Source organism: Cryptomeria japonica, chromosome 7, assembly GCF_030272615.1.
Source record: "Cryptomeria japonica chromosome 7, Sugi_1.0, whole genome shotgun sequence".
Taxonomy (NCBI): Eukaryota; Viridiplantae; Streptophyta; class Pinopsida; order Cupressales; family Cupressaceae; genus Cryptomeria; species Cryptomeria japonica.
This window is the reverse complement of record NC_081411.1, coordinates 554,478,741-554,492,513: the sequence shown is the minus strand read 5'-3', so window position 1 is coordinate 554,492,513 and position 13,773 is coordinate 554,478,741. Positions and strand designations below refer to the sequence as shown.

Sequence of the window (13,773 nt, the reverse complement as noted above, 5' to 3'; positions counted from 1 at the left end):
GCCACTAGGCATCATTAAAATATAATCCGAACTTAGCTATCCATTTTCAACAATAAGACATGCAGTTGTTATTAAAATAATATTAATATCTATTCTATAATGGTCATCTTCTATTCTTAGTGGTCATCTTGGGTGTTGACTTATTTAGCTATTTAGCTTTTTAACCGACTTATTTAGTTTGTTTAGTCTTTTTTTTTTTTTTTGATTGGTAATGGGCCAAAGCCGATAAGGTGTACATACCCTACCCCCTTATGGGATTTGAACTTGTGACGTCTTTTTCAAGAGCACAAGCTCTCCACCACTAGGCCAACTCAGGTTGTACCGTTTGTTTAGTCTTTTAAGTGTAACTATTGCTTCTTTATTAAAGATGCATAGTTAGATTTGTATTATTTAGTTTTTTAAGCTTTTATCTTTTTAGTTTTCGCTTAAAACGACTAGTTCTTAATTTAGAATGTCGTCTAGTAAACTCTTTACATATGGTTGTATATCTTTGAATAATTCATCTGATTATTTTGAGCAATCAATTTTTCATGGTATGAGAGCGGGTCAATGGGATTCTTTAAAGTTTGGCTAATTTTTATTAAAAAATTCGTGGCCTCCTTTCTGGAATTTTTTCTAGTTTTTTTTAATTGTTTTTTTATGAAAAAAATGATTCTGCTTTTTCTAAGGCTGGTTCGTGGTCAAGGAGTTTTTTTTTCGCAGGGTTTCTGATTGCGTTTTTCTGGGCGGATTTCTTTAGCAGTGTTTGATTTTCCTGCCTTTTCAGCCGTGATTCCCATTTCTTGCAATCTGCGTGGCCGGCCTTTGTTGGGCGAATTTCGCGATTTTTTTTTTCCGACTCGACCTGCTTTACTCACCTATTTCACAGAGGGTCTTCATGCTGGTTTCACATGACCTCTGTTATTTTCATCCACGCATATGCTTCTGGTTTTATTTTCGGCGGCAGTTTTGACGGGTTTTTTAGCCCGTGATTTGTGGCTTTTTAGCGACGGCACGCGCGACACTATTGGTGGTTTGCGGAATTTTTTGCGTTACGGCAACGACGAGATTTCTTCCACGTTATCCTGTGCAATGAGTGCCGAATTTCGTGTTTTGGTTGTCGGGTTATTTCCGTGCGCGATTTTCGGCCTAGTTTGCGCCTTCACGTGATTTTTGGTGGAAATTTTTACGGTGGTGGCCATATTTTTCGAGTTTTATTTTTTCACGATTTTTTCGTAATCTAGGGTTCACAATTTTTTTCAGGGTTTCTGATTTTTGGCACCGACTAGGGTTTCTGGTTTCTTGACCTATGCGGTGGCTAGGGCATCAACAAGAATTTTTTGAAATCATATTATTTCTTGTTTTACTTGGTTTTTTAAGCAAAATCAGATATTTTTTTTTAGAAGGAAATTTCTTTTCGGGGTTTCCCAAAATTACTTGCCTTGGATTCCGTGTTAGCTTTTTGCCTTGGGTTCCTTGCCCAGATTTTGCCTCAGGAGTTGTGCCAATTTTTTGTTGCTGATTATTTTTCTGTGACCTAGGGTTTGCAGGAAAATTTTTGAGTTTTCTGCAACTTGTGCATTGGGATTCGTGCATTACGTTCCAGGGTCTTAGATTCTTTGTTCAGCTACTTCTATTTTGATTTTTCATCAGATTCTTCTGTCTTGTGCCTTCACTAGGTTGACCTTGTTCAACCTCGGTTTTCGTGTTGGCATCTTTGACCAACTTCATGTTGGAACACAACCAGAAGTTCAACAACCGCAACTACAACACCTGGAAAACAGCACATGTTGACGATATTTAAATATCGTTGCCTTCAACAGATTGATTTGGGCAAGGCCTCTTCTCCTACAGGTCTTAGGGTTTTCACGATTTTTTCTTGAAAAATTGTTTGTCGGTTTTCTGTTTTTTTCCACAAAAAATTATGGGAGGGTTTTGCTTGATTTTTCCCTCAAAAATCAGGCTTTTGCCGTGCGATATCTGGTGTTTTGCCATGTGACATTTTAAGGGTTTTCGCGATTTTTTCCTCAAAAATTGTTTGTAGGGTTTTCACGATTTTTTCTTAAAAAAATTGTTCGTAGGGTCTATAATTGTTCTTTAAAAATTATCATTTGTAATTCGTGAAGTTCATGTGAGATTTTATTTATCTGGGTTTTACCATTTTTTCCACAAAAACGATGATTTGTAAATCCAGTTTTCAGGGTTTTGACGGTTTTTTCCTCAAAAATCGTGCTTTGTTGCAATCAGTTTTGGGTCGCACTGCTAGGGCAAACATTTGCAACCGTGGTATCTTGCAGTCTGTTTTGGAGTTGTTGGAGCAAATAGTGCTCAATACTCTTCTGCAAAAGGGTTTGTTGATTTTTCCCCAAAATCATGGTTTCAGGCTTTAGTAATTCGTGTGTGCCAGATCTCTAATTCGCGTGTGAGGGCTACATTAGCTTGGATGGCTTTTGGTACTCTTGGTCATTTACATTCTGTAGATCCTGGGAGTGTCTCCGTAGCAGTAGAGTGTTCTTTGCATTTGTGATCAAACGACCTGCAGTGTCTTCTATAGGGTATTGAGTACAATGACAATTAGGGAGGGTATTAAAATAATATTAATATCTATTCTATAATGGTCATCTTCTATTCTTAGTGGTCATCTTAGTTGTCAACTTATTTAGCTATTTAGCTTTTTAGTCAACTTATTTAGTTTGTTTAGTCTTTTAAGTGTAACTATTGCTTCTTTAATAAAGACGCATAGTTAGCTTTTTATTACTTAGTTTTTTAATCTTTTATCTTTTTAGTTTTCACTTAAAACGACTAGTTCTTAGTTTAGAACGTTGTTGTAAACTCGTTATATACGGTTGTATATCGTTGAATAATTCATCCGATTATTTTGAGCAATCAATTTTTCAGTTGCAACATATCTCAAGTCTGAAAATGTAATCATCAGCAATATACAATTGATACAACAGTAATTAATCAGCTCTATTTAATGATTTGGAAGCTCAGAATAACTGATCAATAGCAGAAAATCCATGCACAAGGAACTGCATACGCCTGGAACATTTCAACCTTGTGACAGCAAACACTTGTTCATTTGATAACAATGAATTGTAATAGCTAGGATTATAGAAATCAGCAAATATAAAGTCTGAAACCATTTCCTCAGTAACCTTTGGTTCATGCATCTTGCAGCCCACACTTATCCCCAAGACAAACCCAACATTACCAAACCAAGCATTAACATAATGAAGCATCTTTCCTAAGGATAACCTCTTGCTCTCCATAGTTAACTCTTCAATGGGATGTAGCCATTGCAAACCCAAAATTATTTCAATGCTCTCTAAATCCATGGTATAAAAATCTTTACATACCTTGTGTCTCTTGAATATGATAGTAGGAGATTGTGTCTACATGATGTACGGAGTAGTGAAACCATCGTGGAATGTCACAATATCAATTTTTTTTTAACTTGGTTCCCATGTATGATTCATAGATTGTGGATACCGATCTTTCACAATGTGGTTAGAATGCACAACACACCCTAAGTGACTCCTCACAAACTCCAATTCATTCCGGTCACAAGAGATAGAGGATTCAAAAGTAACATCACTGCCTAGTCTTTGACCTGCAAGAGATTATTAGGATAAAAATAATCTGGAACTTGGAGCAAATAGGCCACATACCTGATTCTGACCCCCAAGAGATTATTTGGATAAAAATAATCTAGAACTTGGATCAAATAGGCCACTTACCAAAGTTACCCCAAGTTTCCGGGATGGGGTGTAGTACCCCTACCCTAATCAATCTCTAACCTGGGTTTAATCTTGATTAGTTTATCTTAATATTATGTTATAGTCAGATGTTGATTTAACGCATAGCTGTTGATGTGGTTTTCACACTAGTTGTATGCAAGTTGTTAGTGTACCTATTCCGTGGTATTAATATTGAGCTAACGCTTTCATTAAATTTTATATATGTATGCATGTATGACTCTTGGTTGCAGGAAATTTCAGGTACAACGCCGTATGAGTGCGAGGTTCGTCTTCACCTGGATTGCAGGTTTGAGTGTACCTTTTTAATCCTTAGAGTTGGATTAGGTGGTCGTAAGACCCTAGTTGACCTTAGTCGTGCTCAAGTGAGCATCGCCAGTCGTCGTCGGTATCCCCTTCTTGTTTGGGTTTGCGAGTCATCTGTTTGGTTGGCTTTCTCGATTTGCGTGCTTGGTGTGTTTGGTTAATTTGATTAAGTAGTCCTTAGTAATTATCTTGATTAAATATGTAATTGTGCATTAGAGATTAATGGACTAGATTAATCGGGATTTCGTTATGCGATTTTCGTTGTTATTGGATTGCTCGTTTTAAATTGGAAGTAAGTTCGATTAATGATTGATTTTGAATATGAAATGCATTTTATATATGCTGTTGAAAAAGAAAGTTTTGTATTTTATCGCAATAGATTGATTGTATTCTGTTGGCTTTTGAAATTAGAAAGATTAAATTTCAGTTGATTGAGAAATCGATTTTGGAATTGAAAAGCAAGTTAATTGTTGCTAATAGTTTAAAAAGGAATTATTTGGAGAGTTATTTGGAAATAAAAATTTTAATTCCAAAAATGGAATTTTGGTCAACTCTTCCATATAACCCAAAATTTGGGGAAAATTGGGGGATGGACATTTTTGGAGAATTTTTGGTTGGAAAGAAATTTTGGGGGTTTTGGGAAGTAATTTTGCTGGATCTGACAGGTGGGCTCTCCTTCAGCTATTCCAGGATTGCGTGTGAAGGTAGGATTCTGAATTGTTTTCTTGTTGCCAAAAGAATTTACTGTTCTGGTTGAAAGGAATGAATTTGTTAATTGAAAAATCAATTTGATTGTCCATTATGAGTTTGGCTGGAAATTTTTAATTGAGGTGTGTTATTCTTCATTGCTGTTTGGGTGTTTGGAAACCTTTTTTTTTTGTGTTTGGAATGGATGAATTCCATCAACAAAAACTTGATACCCAAAACAAATTTCGTTGAAAACGGATTTTATTATAAACCGAAATTTATAAACAAATTTCTTCGTTGTTTCAAAAAAATTATATAGGAGGAATTTTCGAACTGTGTTTTTTATTATTTAGCGCTGTGTTAAACGCATAAAAACCGAACTGGGCGAGTTTTTTGTTTATTAAAACGAATTGTTGTTGGGGTTGGAGGGCGGGGAGCGGAGCTCCACCCGCTCCTCCTCCCCTTCCCCCGCACGCTCCCCTTTCTCCTACCCCGTTCCCTTTCTTTACGCTCGCAGCCCGCTTGTGGCTGCGGCACTGCAGTGACCGCAGGAGCCGCGGTGGCCGCGGAGCCTGCGGGCACCGCGGTGGCGCCGCCGCTCGGGATTTCCCCGGCTAGGGTTAGGGCACGACCCGCCCTCCCCCTTTTTTTTTATATATAATGCGTTTTTTTTTTTTTTTAAAATAGTTTTTAAATCGTTTTTTTTTTATGTATTTTTTTTTGTTATTCAAAAAAAAAATGCATATGATATTAATATCATTTTAATGTTAAGTTTTATTTAGTTTCTTAATTAGGATTATGGTGGCATTAATCTTGATAAATGTTATTTGGATATTGATTAATTGTTATAATGGAGTTTATAGGTGAATTAATTATTCAATCTCATTTCATGACTTATGCTCCCTTCCTGATTAAGTTCTAAAATTGTTAACTTCGCAACTGAATATCATTGATTATATTCTGATTGATCTTGGATTAATAAATCTAGATCTCACCTTCTAGCTGAATAGAGCACTTGGCTAATTGAGGTAGTATTGTTTAAAAATAATAGAGAATAGTATGTTATTGGAAAATCGTTGAAATACGATGTAATTACTAATTGATGATGTTAATATTATCTTAGAACATATCATTTGAGTAATTGAGAAGTAGTGAAATATTTATCGTTGGGTATTTGAATTTAAACGATGTGCGTTTGGAAATGAGTATCTACAATTGAATTTCCTTTATATTTATATTTCTGTGATTCGTATTATGCATCTGGGTTTGAAAAATGCGAAACTGTAGAGGTTGGTTTTGGACCAGTATGTTAATGACGTTTTGATTGGAGATTTAATATCTTATTTAATTGTTTAATGGTTGTCTGAATTTGATTAATATGAGTTTGGTTTAAGAACTCATTATGGCTTAATATGTCTGTTTGATGCTTTGAACCTTAGAGAGTTAGAAAACCAAGAACAACCTATCCTAGATGAGGCAGATAACTGTAATCTGATTTAGATCTTGTAGAAATCTTGATCGACTTTTAATGATTAAATCATTTGAGGAAATATTGTCTTTTCTGATTATTGCCTTTGCGAGTTTAATTTCTGTATTCACCTTTAATTATGAAATGGCAAGAGTGCTTTGTTTGATAGGTCCCGGTCGTATAGAATGTTTTGGGGTACCTTTTTCAGTCCTCGATTTCGAGTTGACTGTTGTATTGTGGTGTTGTCGTAGTTGGTCATATCCCTTGTGTAGGTGTCGAATGATGATTCGTGGTTGACCTTAGTTTGTCAGGTCTCTAGTTAGAGTACCGTCAGTAAGTGATCATCATGGAGTCGTGTTTGACCTGATGGTTGTCTCTCTCTTCTTGAACTCCGTTTGTCTGACCATGTGTATTCCTTGGTTTTGAGTTCGTCGGAGTTTAGTCTAGTGTCGTATGGGAAAGTGGCTTTCGATTGGGGGCCGCGCCCAAAGTGGCTGCTGGGTAACCCGTCGAAAGTGAGTCTAATAAGTGATAACCTTTAAGTAGATTAGAATGTAATCTCTAAGTAAGATAATTGTGCCTCACACATGGGACGAGTGCTATCATAGACTCGACATGCTGTGAGAAGGCCTGAAATGGCAAACCACCATCCTTGTCTTCACGAGAGGATGTGTGGGTCCACATGAGGCTTGGATGGACCGGAAGTTCGGATTAGGTTGCCAGGGTAACCCAGTGTATGGGGCCGGGACCTATGAAGACTTGCCATGGTAACCATACCAGGTTGTGTGATGACACTTGTCCCTACGTTCGCTAGTGTGTTGTCGTTTTGTCCTGTTAAGAGTACATTTGTGGGTCGTCCTGTTTGTCTCTGCCCTTGTGAGTGTCGGTTTCATGTTAGACCTTGGGTGGTGATGGCTCAGTGTTATGGATGCTCTTCTGGACCTTTGTATTAGCTTTGATTATGTTCAGCTGGATCCTGTTCTTTTCAGGGATCGTTCATGTATTTATTGACCGATGCGGTCGCTTGTATACTGTTTATATTTCGCCTTGATGGCCGGATTGTAATGGTGTATCCTCTTGTATTCTTAACTTTATTAATTATCAGAGGGGTCTTGCAATTGAGCAGACCCGGAGATGTAGCCCTTTAGGGGTGAACTCCGAGATCATTATGGTGTTATGTGATGTATTCTCTCATGTTTCCTTTATTCAGCTTTATCATGTATGATTAGCTTATGTTAGAATGGTTAAGTGGATAAATGGAATTAGCTCTTAATGCTTTTATGCAGTTCTTTTTTGAATGCCATGTTGATCGAATGCTTAAGTGGTTTAGATGAGATTTATCGTAGATGCATGTATGTAATCGTCTTTTAAAATGCAATAAATTGGAGTATGAAAGAATGTAACTTAGAGTAATGGAATATATTCAGTTGTTGTTAAAGAAATTAAGCATGCTTGAAAAGATCTCTTATGTTTATGAGGAAATTCTACTGTGTTAGATATTAGATGTATGGCTTGTAATTTTAAATGAAAAACTTGAATGAGGATTATGAATGGATCTTAATGATGAATCCTTGCTTGTGATTTGCATTTCAGTCCTTTGAAAGAAATTATCCTGATTAAGAATTATCTCATTGTTAGATTAGTAGCTTATTGGATTAATTGTGTGAGTTAAGTGAATTGTGAAATTTAAGTAATCTCGTTGGGAAACTCTTTAGGTGTGAGTTGATGTCTTCCGCTATGTAATCTGAATCTTTGTTATCTTGTTGTATCTTAATGTGGTGTAACGTTAAAAAAAATAAAATTATTGCACCTTATTCTTGTGTTTTGGCTTAATCCCTTCGGGGTTTCCTGGCGGGGCATTACATGGGGACAGCAGAGGACGGCGGGACGCGTTTCCGGGACAACAAATTTTTTTGCCAAATTTGGGGATGGTGGGGGACGGCTATATAAAATATAGGAAAAATTTAAAACATATAGGAAAATTTCAAAATTCTAAATGTTCATATGAAAACATGGATAAAGCACGCATACATACATTATATTCATATGAAAACAATAAAACATGGATATAGCATGTGTATGATACTATGAAAAGTTGAAAACATTTTAGAATGTAAATTCTGAACATACAACATTGTTAATACTCAATAGACAATATGCAATTATGCATTCATAAATCAGAATTTCAATTCATTCACATTGTCAATATGCATATCAATAGACTCAGAGGTTAAATTTTCCCTACTTCTATTGACGCAGTTTCCCCCATATTTTTCAACAGGGGTTTGGGGGCAGCGCCCCCAAGGTGGGGTCAAGGGGCATCACCCCTTGCAGGGTCAAGGGGCAGCGGGTGTTATTTTTCTATAAAGGCGTTGGGTGTTATTTTTATTTTTCTATTGACTCGCCGAGTTTGGCGATTTTCTAATCTTTGTGTCAAAATGCCCAAAGGCTACACTGCTACCATATAGTTTCATTGTCAAAATTATGAATTAAATTAATAAATTTAAAATTTAATTAATGTTATCTTTTATTTTTTTTAATTTTTAATAACAGTTTGAATTAATAAGGGGCCTATATTAGAAAATTTAAATAATAAATTGAAAATACAACTTTTTATATTTTTTTAATATTTTTTAAGGGCCTTAGAATGGGGGACGTCTGGCCGTCCCCGAGACGGATTGGGGACGTCCCAGCCGTCCCCAGCCGTCCCCGGGATGTATGGACGTCCCCCAGAGCTAGGGCAGGCGTCCCCCCGTTTCGGGGACGTCCCCTCAAAAAACAGGGCAATTTGGGGATGGGGGGAAACGTCCCTTGGCCGTCCCCAAGTCCCTGAAATGTCCCCGGGACGGGGACGAGGGTTTTCAGGTCGGGGACGCGTCCCCAGGTAACTCTGCCACATACCCTATACCACAAGTTGTGTCTCTTACTCTATCACGCTCTTTCACATGCTTTTGAATCTCTTATCAAGGATAAATGATCTCTTGGATCCCAAACTAGAATGTATTGGCAGTTTTGGACTAAAGAATTGTACACCCTTTGTAATGTCCCATCTTGGACAGGTTGGAGAAATGAAATATTATTTAATTCCCAAGGCTAAAATATATCAGAAAGGGGAAATAAATAATAATTAATTATAATTATTTCCTAAATTCCAATTAAAGGGTAATATTAAATAATTAATAAAGTAACTTTAGGAAAGTGAGATTAATTAAAGTCACTTAATTAATGCTAGTAGCTGTACGGGAACTGTCAAATGATATTATAAAAGGAACTATGGATTTGATGAAATATATGCAATTAATGATTTTCTGTAGTATAGATTTAAGAGTTTCTCAAATTTGTTTCTTGGGATTGGAGCCTAGGAAATTACCATTTTTGGCAATGATATATCTGTCCTAGGTGGTCTTGGAGAAATCAATCAAATTTCTCAGTTGGATTAATGATTGGTGTACAGAAATTGGTGAGGTCTTCATAGAAAACCAATTTCCGAATTTCAGAATCTATATATGTTGCAGAATATGGAGGGTATGTTGTTATTTATATGATTTCCCAGTGCTTTGTTCAAAATATTGATTTAGAAGGGTTTGTTATACATTCAATGTTGGTTATGAGATCTGATTCATTTGTTTGTCTGTACTTGGAATGAATTACTAAAGTACAGTTGGGAGTATTAAATATTGCCAGGAATATTCAAAGACTCTCTCCTTGGTTTTGCCATAATATCATTCTGTAAGGGCCAACTTTATTGGAGATTACGTGCAAGAAAGAATATTATTTTATTGAAAGTGACTATATGCGTGGCTTTCATTTCTGACAGAGATGGTCTCATAAAAAGAGAGTATGTTGGCATGTTAAGGAGTTGTACTATTCATATCGGCTAATTGATAACTTCTAGTATCCTTTTTGTGTTAAATTTGTTACAATACTAGGATCACAAGAGGATGATCATGCACAGTGATCATAGGGTGTGCTCGATTAACCACGGGCAATGATTCTCATCATTGTTGCCCTCCCAACCATAAACGATATACTGTTATCGTCTCCCCCGAGCACGGAAATTATATCTCTGATATATATATATATCAAATCTGGATATGACTTTATAGTATTGCTTCACTTCTTGAAGCTATATGAACAAGTTAATCTGTCATACAACACTACGATTTGTACGTAATAAGTTTGCTCTTCTAAAGAATTCGCTGTGGCTGAAGAATGAAGTCAATCTGCTATATAATACGATCAGCAGTAGACCAAACATGATCTGTAGATGACAATGCACAGGCTGAAGGTAAAGGCGGATCTGATCTTATAATATTGATCTGCCTTTCTTATTTGATAATCATGCTTCACACATTAACCTTGCCTTCTATTCACGTGGATGCAGAATAGAAGACGTAATACACACTGTTTGTTATTCCTTCCACGATAGTCGCTATTCCTGAATGTCGACCTGCTAATGTATTTGTTTTCTTACTTACCTTTGCTTCCATCGACAGCAAGGTATATGTATACAACGACATTGGTCCACGAAGGAGTCACGACTCCTTGTGGAACCAACATGATTCCCCAAGGAGTTGTGACTCCTACGTGGAGTCGCGTTGGTTTAACTAAAGAATGATTCCCGATAATATCGTCGGGTTCTTAATAGATATAATCAGTTAAACAAATTGAGAGTTGTGACTCCTACGTGGAGTCGCGTTGGTTTAACTAAAGAATGATTCCCGATAATATCGTCGGGTTCTTAATAGATATAATCAGTTAAACAAATTGAGAGTTATATGCCGTCATTTGCAATGAACCAATAATGTTAATTGATGAATTAATATAATATGATTAATATTATGAATAACTAGTAACACAAGGCTGTTACAAATTATTCATAATATTAATTGTAATATTAATCATAACATTACCAATCAATACTTAAATGATTACATAAATATATATGTATATGTGATCAGAATAGTAAGGATAGATATACGGATAAATACAATACAATTGTCTAAGGCCATAAGGCCAGTTAGACATTTGGTTCATCTGACCGATGCTACATATTTCAACATTTTGAACTTATTAATACTTAGCTTTTGCTAGCATGTCTAACAATCTTCTCTTTTGGGATGGTTTTTTCATTTTTTCAAGTGTACAAGGTTTATAACATTACTTTTCATTTGTGTCTCCGTTTTCCCATCTGATATAATGGTTTAGAAAGAATTGACTAAAAAAGCAATAAATTTTTTTTCTAGAAGAAATAGGAATCTGTGAGATTACTGAACTTGTTAGCAGTTACAGAAATCGTAAATGTATTTCTGAAATGATTTTGTGTAACATCTGCTTATGAATTATGATCTTAATTGTGATTTTAATTTCCTTGAATTGTTTACCATGTTACGGACTAATTGGATCAGGATGATGGTAGTTCTGTATCAATATTTTCTCTCTCGGGAACTAATGCTCAAGATGGACACCTAGCAGCTGGTCGCAATGGTGTTAAGCGCTTGCGAACTGTAAGTTCTGTGACACTAGTTTATATTTTAGGCAGTGGTTTGTTAGCATGAGAAATCTTAAACATAAATCATACAATATCTGTCATTGATTTTAGGTTATGTGGCTCATTATTGCAATTTATTGAATTAGTTTGATCTGCTTAGATATTAAATCTACAATTCTTTGCTGTAAAGATCATCATAGGTAAGCAGGGAAAGGTGATTTATTTGTTAAATGGCATCTGATTTGTTGAGTATGCAGAATAGCTCTGTATAGTGTATACTGTATACCATAAGCTAAATTTTTTTATCTTGATATTCTATTTAAGTTTTTAGCTTCAGTTTGAAAATTTACTCCTGTTATCATTAGTCTAATTTTTAAAAGCAACTCTTTTGGGGATTTGTTTTCAAATGATTATGGTGCCCTATAATTGGGGTTTTTCATGATATTGTTTAGTTACAAGATGAAATTTTGTAAATAATTTAATTTGTTTGATAGGTGCACAGCTAGTTAAAAGAAAGAGTGCAAGTTGGAATGCACATGCACTATGTTCTCTATCTTTTTTGGAGTGCAATCTATTGCATTTTACTAAGTGGATTAAAGAGTATGTGTTCCAATTCCTCTCAGACGTAGATGAACTAGCAACTTATGGAGACAAAGTAGAGATATAGAGTTATACATTATAAAAATAAAAATAAGAAAAATCTAAATGAAAATTTAAACATTAAATTTTTTTTTTATTAAAGTTGTGATAAAAAATTGATTGCAAGGGGGTTGTTGGCTATCGAAGTGCCACCAAGTGTGAGCATTCTTTTTGAACTTACTATGAAGAGCCTCAGTAATTTGACCATTTGAGTGTACAAAATCAATGAACCCGCTCATGGTTACATGTTATAAATTAGGATTAGGGAAGAGTCTATGAAATGCTGTCTTGTACCCTGTAGTGATTTCATAATTTCTATATGGGGCAATCCTTGTTGGCTCATAAAGAATTTTAACACTATAGTATTTTGGACTGCAAAAGCAATAAGATATAGTGGGGTGGTCATTGCGTTCCATCTTTCTTCAATAATTTTATGCACTTTTTTGAAGAAAGTTTCTTATGGTTTTGTTCATTCTCATTTATGATGGTTTCCATCTTTTTAATAATTGAGTCAATGTTATCATATATTTCTTCCAATCAAGGCTTGTACATGTCAGTATAACAAATCATATTCAAAATGGTTTTGACGAAACTAAGGAGATACTCCACATGATCCCACCAAGAGTCATCTAGGATCGTTTGCTTAATTAATGCTGAGAGGCATTCTACAATGGCAGCAAGGGATGGAGTGAAATGGCGTGAGTGTGTTAATGTAAACTTTTATCTTTTAGCTTAAATTTGACAACCATTCACATGTCAAAAGATCAATATTAATTATAAACAATATTTTTAAAATAAACATCATATAAAACAAAATATACCCCCATCAAAATTATAAGTTTTAGATACATATAAATATAAAATAAAAATAAAAATATTCAAAATAAATCCACCATTTCATAATTACAATATTCTTTTTAAAAAATATATTTTATAAATTTTTTTTTTGATGATTTTTTGAACAATGATAAGAAGTTTAAAATTTAAATATAAAAAACTAAATGTCAATTATCAAATAAAAAAGTTGTATCAGGAAAAAATAAACAATGTAGATACAATATAATTTAAATATTTTTGTATATAGTGTTAGTTTTATGATCAGATTAATAACATGCAGATATGAGACAATTCAATCAAATTTGCACAACATATAGCCTAGGAAAACCCTCCAACATGAGGGAGAAAAACCCAGCATCAAATGTCTATTATTATGTTTATCAAACAGCAAGATGTCTTTACAAAAAATTGCTTCACTCCTTGAAGCTAGATGAATGAAACAATCCACACTAGATGAAATATGATCTGCTGTGTGAATCGATCTTCCTTAGATGATTGACGAACTGCTGTAGAAAATACACAACCTGCTGATGAAGGTATACGAACTGCTATATAAGATATTCGATCTGCTGTAGGAGAGATACGGACTGCAGGTGATAATAATTGAT

General features: G+C 35.1%; 1 protein-coding gene across 1 annotated transcript in view; it reads left to right on the top strand.

Moving 5' to 3' along the window:
- The window catches only part of LOC131031096 (uncharacterized), a 217,836-nt gene that overhangs the window by 12,393 nt on the left and 191,670 nt on the right, over positions 1-13,773 (top strand). Inside the window, exon 2 of the mRNA XM_057962124.2 lies at positions 11,607-11,705. Coding sequence (XP_057818107.2) covers positions 11,607-11,705 — 99 coding nt within the window. The remainder of the gene's footprint in view (positions 1-11,606; positions 11,706-13,773) is intronic.